Here is a 20,352-nt window from a genome sequence, read left to right on the forward strand (position 1 = left end):
TAACATTTTTCTCAATGATTCCTAATTTCATATCCTAAGATAAGGCAAACTAGTCCACCATTTAGGGTCACAACCCTAAGAGAACACTCAACTCCATTCAAAAAACTTTTGAAAATATAAACACTTATAAGATGTGAAACTAGGGGTCTAAAATTACACTATACTACTTTTTTTTAAAAAAAAAATAATGCTATATGATTATATGTCTCAATTTTACCTTAGAAAACACAAAAATATATTTAAAAATAAAACCACTTATAAGTTACCTCAAGTATTCTCATGGTGCTGGTTTTATGTTTCAATTGTTTTGAGTTGTTTTCTTAATGTTTTTTATCTAATTTCTTTTTTTTTGTTGTATCTAATTTATTGTTTACATAATGATAATGATGATTTCTTTAAAAAGAATAAGAGTGGTGGGCGGTCAAACATAAAAAATATTAGTATTATTACTTAATAGTATTAAATTAAATTAAATTGTAAAAATTGTGCCCTTTTGGGCAGGGAAGAAGGTTACAATAACTACAAGAGGAACAGTCTCTTTCATTACAACAATGCTTGCAATAATGGAGCTCTACCCCCTTTAGCTTTTATATATATATGTAATAATAATAATAAAAATTATTATTATTATCCCAAACAACGGTCTAGGTCTCTAGTCCCACCTTGAAAAAAAAAATTAACATGTAACTTTGTTTTTTTGGAATAAACAGCTAATTTTATACACTAATGGAGAAAACAACAAAAATAAAAATGAAGAAAATAAAAAGTAGCAATCACAAATGGGTGATAGTATTGAAGAAATGTATGCAAAGTGAGGACAATTAACAATTGGATTGATTTTCTTAACATTATGCTTTTTATTATTATTAGGGGAATTAGATGGGATGAAATTGCTTGGATTTAAAGTTAAGGGAAATTAAGAGAAGTGAATTAGGTAAAATGAGTTATGAATTATTATTATAGGTGGAATGCAGTTTTCACATTAGTAAATGCTGTGCTCATGTGTTGTATCTCAAATGGGTAAGTAGTATATCATAGCCATGCAAAATCATTTCGCCTTCTTCTCTTCTGTATCTTCACATGTAGACAGCAATACGCCACTACCCTATTTATTACTATGTAGTAGTGGGCTCAGTAAATACAAAAAACAAGGATGTGTCGTTATTAACCCAGTGACAATACCAATAATAATGACTCTTCGCTTTAACTCTTAAGGCGATAATACTTAAGAATAGGAATTGAACCGAAATCATTAGACATGATTTTTTTCACTTGTACTACAGAGATGAAGTTATTATTATTTTTTATAAATAAAATGAGTGAGAATTGGGTATCTTAAAGATATAGAATAAGGATTATGATAAAAAAAATATCAAACACTATTTTTGAATCTGATTTGAATAATTTCACTCATTTAAAATAAAATGGAGTAATTACTTAATACAGTCTACATGTGATATGTTTGTGGTAGATCAGCAGTCATCAGAGTGAAGAAGGGGGCCTTCAACACCTAAATGCAATCATCACTTTCTGCAATTTTGATCAAATTGGACCCCAAAATATTATCTAAAGGTTCTAAATTTAAGTTAAGAAAACCAGTAATCATTACATCATCTGTTTGATTTAGTTGTTTTTTTTAACCCCCAACTAACACAAAACTCACAATATATGGTTGGACAAGAGGGGTTTTTCTAATTAAAATTTAAATAATATGTAAGATATTTTAAGTAAATCATTATATAAATAGTACAAAGAGTTTAAATTAAAAAGTAATTAGAAGAAGAATATTGACATGTTACTGTTTTTTTAAGAATAAAAATTTATTTATTTAATTTTGAAAAGACTTTATTCTAATAGTAAACAATATAATTAGGAATTAGGATGTTGGTTGTATGGTGAAACATCACATTTAAAACATAACTATATATATGGGTTATATTCGATTTAATTATAATTCATAGATGTAAATGATAATTAATTTTAAGTTTACTAAATTAACAAATATATACATAGTTTGGGTTTATAGTATATGTAGTGATTCAAGAATTAAGATAAGAAAGATAATATTAATGACTTTTTGACTATTTCTTATTTCAAATGATATAACAATAGAAACATACATGATAAAATGAATGCAATAAAGAAATAATCGTAAATGAGGAGAACATTGGGAATTTAACCGAATTTAGAATTTTTTTTAAAAAAAATCATTAAAACAGTTTAAGTGATAAAATTTAATACACAAAATATGAATAATTATACCAATAAGATCTTAACCGGCCATTTAGTAAAAACTATTGTTTATTCTGCCGGTTGACAAGAATGAAATTTAAAGATGTATGTTAATGAACAAAAATTACACCTATATAGCATCTATATTAGTTTATTGTCTGACTACATTAAAAAAAATATTGATTATATAAATCTTTCGTTCTTTATTTCTATTTGAGAGAATTTTAAAGAAAAATATTTTCTTTTTTTTTCCTGCCCAACTAAAACAATATGTTGATCTCTCTAATAAATTGAAATTGTCGTTTTCTAACTATTTTTTTTAGAAAAAAAGGAAGATTTGATTACGATTAGAATTTAATTCAAGTCATAAATAGTTAAAAATTAATGTTATGTCATAATCATGTGAAAATTAATGATCTAATTACTAAATAAAAGAGCTCATTTTATTATGTATAAATTTGAGAGAAAACAATTTGAGAAAATAACATGATAATCAAATTGGTATTAATTTGATATTTGTAAAAAAGAAGAAGATAGATTACAAATGTTTATTTTTAATCTCTAGATTTATATATATATTTTTAATCATGATCCAATACTTTTTGGTACCTTCTAAAATTAATTATTTATAAATATATGTATACCGTTTCAAATATTTGTTTAATAAATAAACAAAATTAAAATTATATATATTACAAAAAAAAAAGGGAAAGTAACTTAAATAAGGTCAGTTTGGGCTTAATCTTAAAATTAAGTCCTTTTATTACGATTCAGGTGGGCCAGTCTTTAATTAAAGCCCAACCCATGGAGAACAAACTAATAATCAAACAAAATGCTGATATGTTGGTTTATTTTTTGCTGGAGCGGACAAAAGACCGAAGAAAGAGAGGAAGGACCGAAGGAAGAAGAAAAGGGGCTTTAGGGCAAAAGAGGTTTCATCCGTTTGGGCTATTGCGCTTCGACTGGTGCGCTAAGGATCGGATGACAAGAGAAAACCCTAGAAATTAGTCTCACATTTTCGATCGCTGAGTAGAGAGGTTTCTGATAGCTCGGAAAGAAGGCAGATCGGAAAACGAACGAGGCGATTAGGAGAATTCGTCTGTTCATCATCTCCAGGTAACTTTGAAATTTAGGGTTTATCTATAGTTTCTAATTCCGATTTCAATTTATTTTGGCTGTGTCGCATTCGTCATTTACTTCCATTTTCATTCCAAATTAAAATATTATGAACGGTTCGTTTGATTTCACACAAAACATTCATTCAGGCAATTGATCGGCATGTTTATCTCCGGTTAATACAAGTGTAACCAAAAAATTGTATCTCTTCGCTCTATATTATTTGACTGATAGAAACGAGATCAGTTGGAACTGGAAATTATGAAATCTTTTTTTTTTTTTTTTTTTCAATTTTATTATTTTCTGTATTAACATATTTAAATATTTTTTATTGTTGATAAATTTGATGAGAGGTATGTGACATTATTTTTTCTTAAATCCCAAATATTAAATAAAAAAGAAAGCAGAGCTAGTCATTAAAACCATATGTGAATGAGTCCAATCCAAAAGTGATGAAATGGACTCAATATAAATGGGCCAAACTCTATCTACCAAATTTACAAATAAGTTCAGCCCAGTTTATTTACAAATAGGGCCCAAGCTCACTTTATTATATGATTTGAAAAAATTGAGACATAAAACCTGGTATCTGCCATAACTTCTACTGTCATTTAGTTAACTTGTAATTTACATGTTTCCTTTTGATTGTTTCAAGGCCATAGTAACCAAAGATTCAGAAGAAGTGATACAAATGCAGCAGTACAACATATCTAACATGGATGTAAAGAATGAAACAAAAAATGTAGCGTTATACCAAGTACAAAGTTCCTCTTACAATGCTCAGGTTGAAAATCAATTATCTAAAAATATCAAACATTGGGTCAGACAATATAGTTGGAATAATCAGTGAACTCAACTTTTGCAGATACTGCAGGATGATCTAAAAACATTGGGTCAGGCAATTAAAGATCGTGAAGCCAGTATCAAATTTCTAAACTCACAGAAGAATGCCTTGGAGGATTCTATCCTGGACTTGAGAGGTGATTTTTTAACTTCAAAATTCATAAGAATTGTGTCTCCTATCAAATAGAAAAAGAAAATGTTTCAGCTTTGTGTGTTTTATTGACAAAGTTTAGATGTATAGTTAAATGTCACCTAAAAAACTTAATTTTCTAATGACTTTTAGCTTACAATCTATCTCAGTTAAACTTGGAAAATTACATTCGGCAAATATGCCGGGGGAGGAAGCTGCCATGAATTCTGCAAGTGTCCAAAGCATGCAAGAAACAACTGAAAGTATATTGAAGCATGACAAATCAGCTGCAAGTGTTTTGTGTCAATTACAAACTTATTATGGAAGTCATGGTTCTGAACATCCTTTATCCAAGCATGTTTTGGGTATTGTTTGCACACTTTGTAAAGTAGAAGATGACAATATCAGCGGGTTAGACCATCACTTTTAAATTGTTTCAATTAAGTAATAAGTTATTTCTTTTGGGTAGCTTAATATAATGTTTGTGAGTATATATTACAGGCTTCTTTCTGAGTTCTTGGGAAAAGAAAATATGTTGGCTGTTGTATGCAAGAATTATGAAGGTGTTAAAGCTCTGGAAACATATGGTAAAGATGGTTCGATAATCAGAAGTTATGGCCTGCACGCTCTAGGAGCTTCTTCTGTTGGTCGGTTTACTGTCATTTGTCTAGAAAAATTAAGGTACGTTTTTTTACCCTGAATGATTTAAATTAAGAGTGGATATTAAATATGAGTTTAATTTCATTTTTTATTCTTATTATTATTATCAGACCATATTGTGGAGAGTTTATTACTGGTGACAATCAAAGGAGACTTGATCTACTGAAACCAAGGTTACCCAATGGAGAAACACCACCTGGCTTCATGGGGTTTGGTGTAAACATGATCAGTATTGATGGTTACAATTTATTTGGTCTTACAGCTAATGGGCATGGTCTAAGGGAGACTCTTTTCTACCATTTATTTTCTCGTCTTCAAGTGTACAAAACAAGGGCAGAAATGTTGCAGGCTATTCCATTTATAGATAATGGAGCAATATCACTAGATGGTGGGATAATGAAGGCTCCAGGAATTTTCACATTGGGTCAACGGTAAGGATCTTTTGATGAATGTTTTTTAGTAAATAATTTATTATATTTACTTGCTAAAGGGAAGATTTTACACGTGATAAAGGGAAGATGTAGGTGTAAAGTTTCCCATAAGTCCGGGACTTGATCACGCGGCTACAACTTACCTTGAGATCCAAAATCGGATAAAGAAGATGGAATGGAAAAAAAAGAGAATTGAGGATGACAAGAGGAGAGAAGAATCACTGCTGGATGATGTAAAACATAAGTTCGATTTTAAGAAACAGGAATTTGTCACTTTCCTGGCTTCAGCAAACTCATCATACTTAGTTAGTCCGGTAAGTAAAATGTTGTGGCTGTAATGTTTCTAATTAAAGATATTAATTAGAGTTTTGACTTATAAACAACAGGAGGAGACACAGGCTGGAGGACAAGATAGAATGGTCTTAAATTGATGATTACATTTTGGCTAAAAGACTGCAACCTGGTAATCAATCTATTTAGGCCTTATCAAGATCTTTTGATTTTAACTGAAAGGTGTTTTTTTGGAATGTGATATGTTTTGAACTCTTTTTGGGTTCCATTCACTTTCCTAGAAAAATATAAATAACCGACTTAGTTTGTCTAATTTTCGACAGTGTTTGAAACATCCTGTTTAAGAAGTTTCACAGAGATGGAAAGAGTATTCAATTCAGGTGAGTATTGTGTACAAGTTCTTGTTTTTGCTTGTGTGTAAAGAAGGTCTGTAAAATGTATAGAATAATAGGGCAGTTGTAAGTTGGGGGACCAACAAAGATGTTGTAATATTACTTTGTGTGAACAAAAAACAATTATCTTTTGGAAGAATCATTTGGTCAAGGATTTGGAGATGTTTTTTTTTTTTGTGTGTGTGATGAAAAACAAGTTCTATGTTTGTATTTCTAATAATAATAAATCTCCATTTTTAGTCTGTAAAATATATAAACATGGTAGGTAGGTAGGAGGTAGGTAGGTTATAAGATTATTTTTAAGGTTTGATGTCATTTTTGTCTTCAATTTTCTTTACACATAATAAATGAAATGATGATTTAATATTTCCAAGGGTGGATTGAATTTCTACTTTTATTTTTTCTTGCCAAATGAAAATTTCATACCTTCAAATCTGCTAAATGGATTTCCCTTGGATAAATGAGTTTGCTTGTTTCCAATTTTGTTTTCTAGCCAAATCATTTTTAAATTTGAATTGAATATGAGTCTATATGTACTCCAATACACAATATATATCATGCTTATAATAAGAAAAAGAAGACCGAATTTGAATTTACTTATTATAAAAATCAATTAATTATGTAAGAGAAATTAAGTTCTGCAGCATATATATATATAATAAGACAAGACAAAACCATTAAAAGAATAAACAAATTTAGTTTGAATTGGATTGGGAATTGTGATACCACCATCAATTTTTTATAGAGAATAAATATAATTATAATATTTTTTTTCCATTTTTTTACAAATTGGCCATATTTGTTTGGCAAGAAAATAATACTAATAATGTAATTCCAAATTAGGATAAGTTTTATTAATCATTATTGTCACTTATGGATATATTTGAATTTAATACTATTTATTATTAATAGCGTTGGTATTTCAAACCAAATCATTAAAAAAATAAATTATTTTTTGATTTGATTTTATAAGGAGGAGAGGCAAATTCCTTGAAATCTATTTAAAGTGAAAAGCACAAAATTAAACCACAGATTTTATTTACAAGAGGAGGGAGGGAAGGAAGGAAGAAGGAGGAAAGGAGGGTTCTTGAAAAACCATCAACGTAAAGACACAACCGTTGGATATCGATCCAACCCTTCTTGATTACAAAAGTTCGACGGTCATCCTCACTTCTCTCTCACAAACTCAGGAGGAAGAGAGAGAGAGAGAGAAAACAGAAGACAGAAGAAGAGAAGGGGGAGGAGGGAGAAAAGGGATTTGGGGATCCAGTTTTAGATTGGGGAAGAAGGAGGAAGGAGGGGGAAGAAAAGAACCTCCCTTTTTCCCCCCTTCAGAAAACAAATTTCTATAGGTGGTTTCGCTTCTTACGAATCGATCTATCCATCCATCCGGGTATCCAAATAATATCCGCTTTTTCTTTTCATTCATCTTCTCTCCAAGATCGATCCGTTTCCTGAAGATTAACAGTGAAACCCCGATCAATCAATTTAGTTAGTCTTTTTTTAGTTTTCATTCTTTAATGGACATCGATAATATCGAATGCATTTCGTCCTCGGATGGCATGGAAGATGAGGAGATCCCTTCCCATCATCCTCACCCCCATCAATTTTCTTCCAAGCCCCGTAACGTCGCTGTCCCAACGGGAAATTCTCCGGCCACCAGCGTCCATGAATTGCTCGAATGTCCTGTCTGCACCAATTCCATGTACCCTCCAATTCATCAGGTTATCTCATCTCTCTGATTAGTTTTTATATCATCTATTGGTTTGATTTGGTATCTGAAAATGCTAGTTAGAGAAAACCCTTTTTAGGTTTCGAGATTTAAGTTTTGTTTTTTTCTTGATTCTGTAATTGGGTATAACTTAACCTGCGTTCATCAATGTAATTTTCAAAAGGGTTTCGTTTGGGTATTTTTCTTGCAGTGTCACAATGGTCATACGCTTTGTTCAACATGTAAGGCTAGAGTGCATAACCGATGCCCAACTTGTAGGCAAGAACTTGGCGATATCCGATGCCTGGCTCTGGAAAAGGTAGCAGAAGCACTAGAATTCCCCTGCAAATACTATTCATTGGGTTGCCCGGAGATATTCCCATACTACAGTAAACTCAAACATGAGTCCATTTGCAACTTCAGGCCATATAATTGTCCATATGCCGGTTCTGAGTGTTCCGTAACTGGAGACATACCCTTTCTAGTTACTCATTTGAGAGATGACCACAAAGTCGATATGCATACGGGTTGCACTTTCAATCATCGGTATGTCAAGTCCAATCCTAGAGAAGTCGAGAATGCCACATGGATGTTAACTGTAAGTTAGTCAATTGAAGAGCTTAAGTTATCTAGTTAGTTAATTAATCATCATCTTGTTTGTTTGTTAGGTCTTTCATTGCTTTGGGCAATATTTTTGTCTGCACTTTGAAGCTTTCCAGCTTGGAGTGGCTCCTGTATACATGGCGTTTCTTAGGTTTATGGGGGACGAGGCAGATGCTCGTAACTATAGCTACAGTCTGGAGGTTGGAGGGAATGGAAGAAAGCTGACATGGGAAGGAACGCCGAGGAGTGTGAGGGACAGCCATAGGAAGGTGAGGGACAGTCATGATGGTTTGATTATACAGAGAAACATGGCACTTTTCTTCTCCGGAGGAGATAGGAAAGAGTTGAAGCTCAGAGTTACAGGACGGATATGGAAGGAACAGCAGAATCCAGAGGCTGCAGTTTGCATTCCCAACCTTTGCGTGTAGTCCTCCTTTGTTCTTCTTCTTTGATAAACGTGTGTGTTCTTCTTCTTCTTCTTCTTCATTATCTTCTTAATCTTGCTATCTCTGATTTGATCTGATCTGATGTTGTACCAGTGTGAGAACTTCATTGATATATATTGTGTTGGGCATCACATGATTCTTAGACAAGCAAGAATTTTACATGAGAATTTACATCTTCTGTAATGTAGCCAGCCAGCCAGCCAGCCATGTAGACACATGCATACATACATGTAATGTATGCAATTCTTCTTCTTTTTTTTTTCAAAAATGTTTTTGGGCTAAATAGAGTTGTTATTCAAGAGGCTAGCTGTAATTGCTTATTCACTGGGTCTGAGATTGACTAATGTGAGTGAGATGACCATCAAGAAGAAGAAGAATGATGGCTCATTGTTTTTTAATGTAAAATTCCATCAATATAAGTTTTGAGCCTTATATTTTAAGGAAATATGTATGCATACATACATGCTTCCATTGTTTGTTTGTTTGTTATGCTATTGTGGTTGATTGCTGCTAGGTTTGTCATACTCACTCGGATATGACAAAATAGGTATCGCTGGCATTATGTAGGCTTGACAACAAATGTTTTAATGAATTTTTTAAAAATTAAGGTTTTATGATCAAACTGAAAATAACTAAAATTTTGAGGGACTAAAAAAATAAAAATTCACCCTTCACATTCATCATAGATTGTCTCATTATCGGAATTTGTCTATTTTATTTGATGCAATATACCAGTTTCTGATATTCAAAATTTTGAATATCCAGACTTTACAATATTGATAAATTTTCATTCTATGCTTGCTAATTAACTTCAAAATAACTCGTTAGAAAACAAAACAAAAAATTTGAGATGCTTTCTTACTTTTTCTCGAAACAAAAGGAACCAATTCAACACGCTGCTCTTCTATATAAATAGGGTTATGCTTTGAGTTTGTCCACATACCTTAATGTACGGTAGAAATTCGATAAATTAATACTCGATTATTTAATAAATTCTTTAAAATAATATTTTTAATCGGTCCCGACTCGAGGATAGGGTGCTAAATTAATAATTTGCTAAAATTATAAGATAATACATTTTTGATAATTTTTTAGAACCCCATCTAAAATATAAATTAATAATTCCTTATATATAGCATATTACATGAATGATTTATAAAGGTTTCTTGAAAATGACTCAATTATCTTTTATTTTTTTGTTGAAAAATGACCCAATGTTGTTTTCTCATAGCTCAATAAGAAATTGTTCAATGTGATTGCCGCTTTAATAGTTTCATTTCGCGAAGGGGGCTTCATTGTAGAACTTTCATCATCTTCTTCATCGATATCATCTTTATTAATTCCAAAATATAAAATAAAATACAGGGCTGATTTCGTTAATAAAAAAACAAACAAGTTTCATCCATATTAAAGATGTCTTTCATTTCAAACTGATCAACTTTGTCTCTTATGGATTTTAATTTATCCACCATGCCCTCCATTTCAATTGATCCATTCTCTCCGAAACGCCGGAAATTTTTAATTCCATATCTTGCTTTGAACTTTCCAAGCCAACCAATAGAAAAAGTAAAGTCTGGAGCATCCACTGGATACATATATTTCATGAACTTTTTTGCCTTCTCGATGATTAATTAATCTGTCATATTCACATGTTCTTGATATTGAAGAATCCATTCATAGAGAGATTTTTTTAGGTCAGAAAATTTTGCCGGTTTGTGTCGATTAACATCGCCTCTTTCGGGAGGAAGTGAGAGATACTCTAAAGACCGCTTAACTGTATTCGATATTGTCGTTTGACTCACCTGCAAATCATAGTTACTATGAACCCATTCTTGCAATTGCTTTTGAGTGAGACTTGGATTATCCTTGTTGTGCTTGCATAATGCTCTTCGAATCTCGTCTGTCATTGTTGTTTTTTTCACACCTTTAAGATGGAAAGTCATGTTGTGTGTATGATTTATTTGTGTTAACCTACGTTATTTTGATTTTGTTTATATAAAAAAATATTTTTAATGTCCATAAAGTGATACATTGAACACAAGAAGTATAATAAGGTGGGAGATTGAAGGTTTTTTTCAAATTGGATCATTCATTTGATATACAGTACATCATTTGATTTACTTGTATGATTTATATTGAAGGTTTTTTTTCAAATTGAGTCATTCATTTGATTTATTTGTATGATTTATATCAAATGAATGACCCAATTTGATATACAGTATATACATTGTGTACAATAATTAAATGAAAGCTTAAAGGTATTTATAAACTAAATATTTTATTATAAATTAATAAAATATTAATTAATATATAAATTATTAATTATTAATTTATCGATTAATTAATAAATTTTGGTAGTCCCAAATCTATTGTTTTATAGAGTTTCTAATGTATTGGTTGTAAATTTACTTAAGATTTAAATTTTAAATTTAAATTGATCAAAATCAATTTAAAACAATAAATTTAGGTAAATATGGTAAATTTATTTAAAATAAATTATTCATTAATAAATACTACATTTTATTATTCCATTCTCTCTCTCCCCAATTAAACAAACACCTTAATTATAGGCCGGCGATAGGGGTGAGCAAACGGGTAAACCCAACCCGTATTACCCAACCCAAATTAAATTTACCCAACCCATAATTCAACCCATATTATTTACTAATATGGGTTGGGTATGGGTTGGGTTGAGTATGGGTTGGGTAACCCAAATTATTTTATTTTTATTTTTTATTTAACATGTATTTGACTCATTTAACACATTTTTATTTGTTTAACACGTTTTCACGTTTTGACATTTTTAATACGTTTTTCACACGTTTAACACGTTTTTGACACGTTTTTGGCACGTTTAACACATTTTTGACACGTTGAACACGTTTTTCATGTTTTTGGCATGTTTAACAAGTTTTTGACGCGTTTAACACGTTTGACACGTTTTGACACGTTTAACACATTTGACACATTTTTGACACGTTTAACACGTTTTAACACGTTTTAACATGTTTAACACGTTTTGACACGTTTAACATATTTTTCACATTTTTGACACGTTTCACACGTTTTTCACATTTTTGGCATGTTTTAAAACGTTTTCCACGTTTTTGACACGTTTTGACACGTTTAACACGTTTTCGACATGTTTAATACGTTTTTCACATTATTGACACGTTTCACACATTTTTCACATTTTTGGCACGTTTAACACGTTTTGACACGTTTAACACGTTTTGAGACGTTTAACACGTTTTGACACGTTTTTCACGTTTAACACGTTTTTGACACGTTTTTCACGTTTTCGACACGTTTAATACATTTTCGACACGTTTAATACGTTTTTCACACATTCAACACGTTTAACACATTTGACACATTGGACACTATTTTTATATTTTGACATGTTTAACACATTTTTAACACGTTTGACACATTTTTCACGATTACGACACATTTAACACATTTTGACACATTTTTCACGTTTTTGGCACGTTTAACACGTTTTGACATGTTTAACATGTTTTTTACGTTTATCACATTATTAACACGTTTAACACGTTTGTAACATGTTTTCACACGTTTTTCACGTTTTTGGCACGTTTAACACGTTTTGACACATATTCCACGTTTTTGGCACGTTTAACACGTTTTCCTCGTTTTGGCACATTTTGATACGTTTAACACGTTTTTGACACGTTTAACATGTTTTTCACATTTTGACACGTTTAATACGTTTTCACATGTTTAATGTCAAACGTGTGAAAAACATATTAAACATGTCAAAAATGCCAAAAATGTGTTAAACGTGACAAAAACGTGTTAAAACTTATCAAAATGTGTTAACGTGCAAAAAAATATGTTAAACATGTCAAAATATGTTAAATGTGTAAAACGTGTTAAAATGTCAAAAACTTGTTAAACGTGCCAAAAACGTGATAAACGTGTTAAACATGTTGCAAACATGTTAAACGTATTAAGAATGTGAAAAACGTGAAAAACATGTTAAATATGTCAAAAACGTATTAAACGTACCAAAATGTGAAAAATGTGTTAATGTGTGAAAACGTGTCAAATATGTTAAGAACGTGTTTAACATGCCAAAAACGTAAAAAACATATTAAATGTGTGAAAAACGTGTGAAAACGTGTTAAACATATCAAAAATGTGTTATAATGTTAAAAACGTGTTAAACGTGCCAAAAACGTGATAACCGTGTTAAACTTATCAAAAACGTGTTAACGTGTTAGTTATGTTAAAAACGTGTTAAACGTGCCAAAAAGGTAAAAAAAAACGTGTTACATTTTTCAAAAACGCGTTAAATGTATTAAATATGTCAAAAACGTGTTAAACTTGACAAAAACGTGTTATTAGTAAGAAAACGTGTTAAACATGTCAAAAACTTGTTAAACGTGCCAAAAACGTAAAAACGTGTTAAACGTGTGAAAAACATGTTTTAATTGTGAAAGCATGATAAAAATATTAAAAACGTGTTAAACGTGTGAAAAACGTGTTAAACATATCAAAAACGTGTTAAAATGTCAAAAACGTGTTAAAATGTCAAAAACGAGTTAAACGTGCCAAAAACGTGAAAAACGTGTTAAACTTATCAAAAACGTGTTAAATATGTTTAAAACGTGTTAAACGTGCTAAAAACGTGAAAATCGTGTTAAACTTATAAAAAACGTGTTAACGTGTTAGTTATGTTAAAAACATGTTAAACGTGCCAAAAACGAAAAAAACGTGTTAAACTTGTCAAAAACGCGTTAAACGTATTAAACATATCAAAAACGTGTTCAACGTGACAAAAACGTGAAAAACGTGTTATTAGTGTGAAAATGTGTTAAAATGTCAAAAACATGTTAAACGTGTCAAAAACGTGTTAAACGTGTCAAAACGTGTTAAACGTGTCAAAAACGTGAAAACGTGTCAAAAATGTGAAAACGTGTGAAAAATGTGTTAAACGTATGAAAAACGTGTTAAACGTGTGAAAAACGTGTTAAATGTGTGAAAAATGTGTTAAACGTGTGAAAAACATGTTATAAGTGAAACGTGTTAAAAATATTAAAAACGTGTTAGATGTGTGCAAAACGTGTTAAACGTATGAAAAATATGTTAAACATGTCAAAAACGTGTTCGACTTAAAGTTGGAAGATGATTAGTTTATATTGGATTAATAATAGAGAATTAAACTAAATTTATATAATTTGGGTAATTTGGGTAACCCTAACCCAACCCAAATTAAACCCAACCCAAATTTAACTCAACCCATACTCAACCCAACCCATACTAACCAACCCAAATTAATATTTTGGGTTTGGGTTAGGATTGGGTTTGGGTAAACCCATATTATGCTCACCCCTAGCCGGCGACGAATGTGACTTCGGTTTGGCTCACTGTAAACTTGCAAGCTTCGTGATTACGTCATAGCCCGACCACTTGATACGTGCTTCCAGAGCAGATTAGGGTCCGTAATTGGAATATTCCCAATAACGTGTCTTGACACTCATGTTAATTATTTATTTATTTATATATATTAAATTATATTGTTGGTAAAACTTATAAAATATTATTATATTATCAAAGTTAAATTATTATCTTATTTGGTTTGAATGTTTTAATAATAATTAAAATTTTAAAATAATTTAAAATTTTAAAAGTAATATGTAAATTAATAAAGTAATACTTGAGATAATTATTATGTGACTCAAATTTCTATTCATATAATTTATTTAATATTTTTATTTTATTTTAATATTTTAATATATTTAATTTTAATTATATATATTACATTTATAAAATTAAATAATTTATAAATTTAATGAAAATGTAAATATATTTAGAGAGACGTGACCATTTTATAATGTTAATGTAAAAGTGGGTAGTTTGAGAAAAAAGATGGGAGAGAAAATGGAAAAGATGGATAATTTTTTTAAATATATATTATTATATTATTAAAATTAAAATTATGATAATATATTTATTATTTAATGTATTAATAATAATTGAAATTATAAATAATTAATAAAATAATATCGAAGAGAATTATTAATAGATTCATATTTTTATTCGTATAATTTATTTATTTTTATTTTATTTTAATTTATATTATTTAAGTTAATATTTTATTTTAATATTATATTTTAGTGTATTTAAAATTAATTATAAATATTACATTTATGAAATTAAATAATTTATTAATTGAATAAAAATGTAATAGGTTTAGAGAATGTTAATGTGGATAGCTTAGATTATTTTACTAATTGTGTTTATGTCGTTTCATATGTATACCCGTGCTCGTGTCGTGTCTATACTCGTGTTGTGTCTATATTCATGTCGTGTCCGTGTCGACTCGTAACCGTGTTTCGATCGTATAAACTCATAATCGTGTCGTGACTGTGTCGTCTCGTGCTTATATCGTGTCAATCTAAAATTCGAGTGAGATAATATCATATCGTGTCGTTCCATACAAATATCGTGTCGGTTCGTAATTAGCTAACTCATTGCCCGACTCTAAATAGGGACAGCAAATTGTACTAATAATTTAGTACAAACAAACTTATGCATGTAAAACCTAGGTACATAATTAATATATACGTACGTACCTAAAAATAACGTCAATTGTGACCGTTTAAAAATTGATAAAAAAAGGTTTTGGTAAGGTTAGAATTAATGACTAGATATAAATCTTTTGTTTACATCCTAAACCACTAGACTAGACTAGATCTATTTATGTTTAAAAAATACTAAAAATTTCTTCTTTATTTTTTTTAATAAATGGGTTGTCCTAGGGAGTGGGCTGCCCTAGCCCGGGGGCTTGTTGAGCTTGCCCCAGGGCCGGCCCTGCTGTTCTCCTGCGCCTTCTGTATCCCCTCCGTTATTGTCTTCACTATCCCGTTCCCGTCCTTGAACACAACTATATCAGCCTGAATTCCCTTCACCGACGTATCTAACAAATACCTTTCTTTCCTACTCATCAAAATTGGAAACTTCATATCATCCAAATTGGAAACTTCCATCATCCTCCTCCCCGTCACCGGAACAAGCTCCTCCGTCTCCATCGCCGCTGCAATGAGGGCCAAACAATTCGATACCATCTCAGGAAAATTCTTCAACCTCAACTCTATTTCATCAGAATTACCCTTAACCTCTGACAAACCCTCCACACACGTGTCAAAATTAGTCAGCGCCGAGCTTAGCCAGGTCAACCCATCTCCACTACTGAAAAAAGATTTCATTGACTTGAAAAGATTGTCACCAACCTCCATCTAGGGTAATTCGTATAAACGTTCGTATTCGACTCTGACAAGTCGTGTTAGACTCTTAATCGTATTGTGTCGTGTCTCAATCTTATCCGTGTCGTATCGTGTTTGACCCACTCAAAATATTATGATTCACAGATTTTTTCATGTCGTGTTATTCGTGTCTACGAGTTTATTCGTATCGTGTTAACTCGTATTTAAATTCGTGTTTTGTGTTATTCCGACTAATTTTGTTATCGTGTCTTGACACGCTCATGTTAATTAATTAATTATTTATTTATTTATTTATATATATTAAATTATATTGTTAGTAAAATTATAAAATATGATTATTAATTTATTTTTAATTAAATTTTTTTAAATTAATTTAATAAGTTAAATGTATTAAATTTATTTTAAAAAGTATTTAATATGTAAACATAAATTTTAACATAGTTTCATAAATAATAATTTGAATATCAATTATTTAAAATGTGTTTTAAAACATATAAATTTTAACATAGTTTCATAGAGAATGTTATTGTGAGTATCTTATGTCATGTGACTAATTGTGTTTATGTATTTTCATGTGTATCAGCGTCGAGCTTAGCCATGTCATCGCCATGTGTTTGACCCACTCAAAATATTATGATTCACTGACTATTTCATGTCATGTTATTCATGTCTATGAGTTTATTTGTGTCGTGTTAACTCGTGTTTAAATTTGTGTTTCGTGTTATTTCGACTAGATTTTGTCATCGTGTCTTAATACACTCATGTTAATTAATTAATTAATTATTTATATATATTAAATATTATTGTTAGTAAAATTATATAATATGATTATTAATTTATTTTAATTTAAATTTATTTTTAAAAAATATTTAATATGTAAAATATTTAAATATAAATTTTAACATAGTTTCATAAAGAATGTTAATATGAGTAGTTTATGTCATGTGACTAATTGTGTTTATGTATTTTTGTGTGTATCAGGGTCAAGCTTAGCCAGGTCATCGCCACTACCGTAAAGAGATTCCATTGACTTGGAAAGATAGCCAATGACCTCCTCGAAGATTTTGGAACAATCATCGTACGCGACCCACATGTATGGGTCCATGTTAAGATGGTTTATACCCGGACCCAGTGGGTTAAAGTATAAGACGGACCATCCGAATTCATGGAGTGTCATGTTAACGGTTATATGAATGAGATCTTGTTCACTCGCATTGAGAGAACCGGGGTTATCAACCAACGAATTTAAGCATAAGTCAGGGTAGATGGTTCGACTACATGTCGCGGTTATGGCTCCGGTCGGGTTTATATTATTGAGACCGACCACAAGGGTAGAGATAGAGGTGGGCATCGTGCATAAACGTTCGTATTCGACTTGGACAAGTCGTGTTAGACTCTTAATCGTATCGTGTTGTGTCGTGTCTCAATCTTATCTATGTCGTATCGTGTTTGACCCACTCAAAATATTATGATTCAGACTCTTTCATGTCGTGTTATTCGTGTTTACGAGTTTATTCATGCCGTGTTAGCTCGTGTTTAAATTCGTGTTTCGTATTATTCCGACTAGATTTTGTCATTGTGTCTTGACACACTCATGTTAATTAATTAATTATTTATTTATTTATATATATTAAATTATATTGTTAGTGACATTATAAAAGATGATTATTAATTTATTTTAATTTAAATTTTTTAAATTAATTTAATAAGTTAAATGTATTAAATTTATTTTAAAAATTATTTAATATCTAAAATATGTAAATATAAATTTTAAAATATTTCATAAATAATAATTTGAATATCAATTATTTAAAATGTGTTTTAAAACATATAAATTTTAACATAGTTTCATAGAGAATGTTAACGTGAGTAGTTTATGTCATGTGACTAATTGTGTTTATGTATTTTCGTGTGTATACTCATATTTGTGTCGTGTCTATACTCGTGTTGTGTCCGTGTCGGCTCGTAATCGTGTTACGACCGTATAAACTCATAATCGTGTCATGATCGTGTCGTCTCGTGTTTGCAACGTGTCAACCCAAGACCCGAGTGAGATAATATCGTATCGTATCGTTCCTTATAAATCTCGTGTTGAATCGTTATCTAACCTATTGCCCAACTTATAGTAAGTTAGACAAAAGGATATATAATGGTTTTTGGTTTAAATTATTTTATTTTTTATAATATATAAACCACTTAAAAATTAATATATATATGTGTCAAAATAACCAAGCAATCATTATCAATTTGGCTCAGAAGTCTAGAACTGGGATAAACTGCTTTTTGGAATAAAGTTGCTTTTATAAAAGGTGTTCAGTTTCAGTTTTGTTATCATTTCTCTCATGGTCATCGATCCTCTTCTGTTCTCTTCAGATTTTTTTATTAATTTTAGGCCTTGTTCTCTATGGATTATTTAAAAACCCACACAAAATCCATTTTCCAATCAATCATTTCTCATCCATCACATCACTTATATCATTAACCAAAATACAAAAATACCCTCTATTTTAAATTATTATTTTATATTTTATTTATAAATATCAATACCCTTTAAGTCTTTTTACCAAAAAGAATCATTACTTTCTCAAAATTATCACCTATAATCTAAATTTTCTCTCTCTTGGTTTTTAAAAAAACCCCGAACAAGGCCTTAAATAATGAAGTACTTATTATTAATTTATTTGATTTTATATGAAACTTATTAGGATATAATTAGAGCCGGCCCCGAGGTTTGGGCTGTCCCAGCCCAAATAGAAAAAAGTCGATATATTTTTTGTTAACCTAGGTCAAGTTTAAAAAATTGATAAAAAAAATGTTCTTTGTAAGGTTTGAACCCATTACCATATAAAATTTATGTTTGCAGGTTGAAACACTAAGCTACACCATTTTACATTTAAAATTATAATAGATTTTAGTAAATACCGTAATATTTTTAACAAGTAGGCTGGTTTGCCGGACTTACCTCAGGACCGCCCTGGATATAATATATATATTTTAATTGTGATTGTTTTTTAATATATATGTTGGACAAATAAATTATTGATTGATAATCTCAAATAATATATTATTTTAAATTAATCTAAAAATAATAAAATATCATCATACTATATTGTAATTTATTTGAATTTAAAAAATCTGTACAAGTTCACTTTCCATTGGTGATTCAAATTATTTATTAAAATGTTTTTAATTTATTAATTTTAAAATATTCATAATTATTTAATCTCAATAATTCAAATAATAATAATTTTCTCCCAAATACCAGAAAGAAAATATTTTTTGAAAAACATATGAAACTAGAATTTTGCATTACTTTTATTTTTAATTTGATTATTACTATTTATATCCAGTAAAATTGGAATAACTACTTAAAATCATGCACCTAGTGACACGTCTAAATAATTTCTTAAAATAATTCAAACAAAAAATTATTTATAATTCAAAGATCAAAAGTCATATATTTTTTCTTCTTTTTTTATAAAGAACATTATGTGAAATTGAGAGTGATTTAAAATTCTATAATAAATATTGGCTTTAAATATGTCACGTCCTAAAATCACGCTTTTCTTGACTTGACTGACTAATCTGCGGTCGTGACAGAGATCTACGACCGTGGATGCTGGCACCCAGGGCCGAGTGGTCCGACCGATGATTCTGCAAACAAAGAATTATCAGGCAAGTACTTTTCTAAACGTTTTATAAAACCCACACAGTGCTATTTATTCATGTATTTTATATAAACGATACATATGGTTTCAAAACATGTTTTCATTGTAAGTCCATGGTTTTCTAAAGAATGATGGTTTTGAGTTAAGGGTTATGAAATCTAAGAGATAATCATGGAGGAATTGACGGATACGAGAGGATGGCTACCAGGATGAGCTCTGGTGGTCCGATGCTCTCAAATATGGCTGGAGGAATTGACGGAAGGATGCCCACCCCGGAGGATCAGCTCTTTGGGCTAAGAATCCCGAATATGTGCTCAAGTATGCAACTATACATGATTGACTGATGAGATACCCTTAAAAATCCTCATGGATGCAATGTCTTAAAAGTGTTCTTATAAATGCTTGTTGGGTCCTTAGACTCACTATGCTTGTGTGGTGTAGGAATTCAGTCAACGGATTTTATGATAGGTGAAGGAAGAGTTGGAGCAAAAGCGTGGTGTTGGAGATGTTTGTGGAAGGAGGGACCGAGACCGTATGACCGACTTTTCTATCAACCTTTTCAATGATTGGGTCAGA

At 30.4% G+C, this 20,352-nt stretch overlaps 4 protein-coding genes across 5 annotated transcripts; 2 read left to right on the forward strand and 2 right to left on the reverse strand.

Moving 5' to 3' along the window:
• The first annotated feature begins 3,100 nt into the window (after positions 1–3,100).
• LOC124931177 (protein DEFECTIVE IN MERISTEM SILENCING 3-like) lies at positions 3,101–6,257 on the forward strand. Of its 2 annotated transcripts, none has more exons than XM_047471573.1 (9): positions 3,101–3,348; positions 4,004–4,132; positions 4,214–4,328; positions 4,492–4,732; positions 4,823–5,002; positions 5,092–5,412; positions 5,495–5,726; positions 5,799–5,875; positions 6,027–6,257. In XM_047471573.1, exons 2-8 carry the CDS (start codon positions 4,040–4,042, stop codon positions 5,841–5,843), a joined length of 1,227 nt encoding a protein of 408 aa, XP_047327529.1. In that variant the 5' UTR covers positions 3,101–3,348; positions 4,004–4,039; the 3' UTR covers positions 5,844–5,875; positions 6,027–6,257. The 2 variants fall into 2 exon arrangements, with proteins under 2 accessions (XP_047327529.1, XP_047327530.1); XM_047471574.1 differs by having other exon boundaries at positions 4,223–4,328.
• Positions 6,258–7,170: 913 nt separating this feature from the next.
• Positions 7,171–9,113, forward strand: LOC124930738 (E3 ubiquitin-protein ligase SINAT5-like). Its single transcript, XM_047471085.1, has 3 exons — positions 7,171–7,819; positions 8,018–8,404; positions 8,475–9,113. The coding sequence occupies exons 1-3, from the start codon at positions 7,616–7,618 to the stop codon at positions 8,835–8,837; spliced, it is 954 nt and encodes a 317-aa protein (XP_047327041.1). The 5' UTR covers positions 7,171–7,615; the 3' UTR covers positions 8,838–9,113.
• Positions 9,114–15,622: 6,509 nt separating this feature from the next.
• On the reverse strand, positions 15,623–16,120 carry LOC124929026 (probable pectinesterase/pectinesterase inhibitor 34). The gene has a single exon (XM_047469282.1). It carries the CDS (start codon positions 16,118–16,120, stop codon positions 15,623–15,625), a length of 498 nt encoding a protein of 165 aa, XP_047325238.1.
• A 946-nt stretch (positions 16,121–17,066) lies between these two features.
• LOC124929028 (probable pectinesterase/pectinesterase inhibitor 61) lies at positions 17,067–17,459 on the reverse strand. Its single transcript, XM_047469283.1, has one exon. The coding sequence runs from the start codon at positions 17,457–17,459 to the stop codon at positions 17,067–17,069; it is 393 nt and encodes a 130-aa protein (XP_047325239.1).
• Positions 17,460–20,352: the final 2,893 nt, after the last annotated feature.

The sequence above is a fragment of the Impatiens glandulifera genome, chromosome 3 (genome assembly GCF_907164915.1).
Source record: "Impatiens glandulifera chromosome 3, dImpGla2.1, whole genome shotgun sequence".
NCBI lineage: Eukaryota > Viridiplantae > Streptophyta > Magnoliopsida > Ericales > Balsaminaceae > Impatiens > Impatiens glandulifera.

What these genes read in the sequence shown, in the direction of transcription:
- LOC124929028 (XM_047469283.1), bottom strand. Translation starts at nt 17,459, where the DNA reads ATGCCCACCTCTATCTCTACCCTTGTGGTCGGTCTCAATAATATAAAC.
- LOC124930738 (XM_047471085.1), top strand. Translation starts at nt 7,616, where the DNA reads ATGGACATCGATAATATCGAATGCATTTCGTCCTCGGATGGCATGGAA. An exon ending in TGTACCCTCCAATTCATCAG is followed by an intron (nt 7,820 to 8,017) that starts GTTATCTCATCT and finishes TTTTTCTTGCAG; the next exon opens with TGTCACAATGGTCATACGCT. An exon ending in ATGCCACATGGATGTTAACT is followed by an intron (nt 8,405 to 8,474) that starts GTAAGTTAGTCA and finishes TTTGTTTGTTAG; the next exon opens with GTCTTTCATTGCTTTGGGCA.
- LOC124931177 (XM_047471573.1), top strand. Translation starts at nt 4,040, where the DNA reads ATGCAGCAGTACAACATATCTAACATGGATGTAAAGAATGAAACAAAA. An exon ending in ATTTTCACATTGGGTCAACG is followed by an intron (nt 5,413 to 5,494) that starts GTAAGGATCTTT and finishes CACGTGATAAAG; the next exon opens with GGAAGATGTAGGTGTAAAGT. An exon ending in CATCATACTTAGTTAGTCCG is followed by an intron (nt 5,727 to 5,798) that starts GTAAGTAAAATG and finishes TATAAACAACAG; the next exon opens with GAGGAGACACAGGCTGGAGG.
- LOC124929026 (XM_047469282.1), bottom strand. Translation starts at nt 16,120, where the DNA reads ATGGAGGTTGGTGACAATCTTTTCAAGTCAATGAAATCTTTTTTCAGT.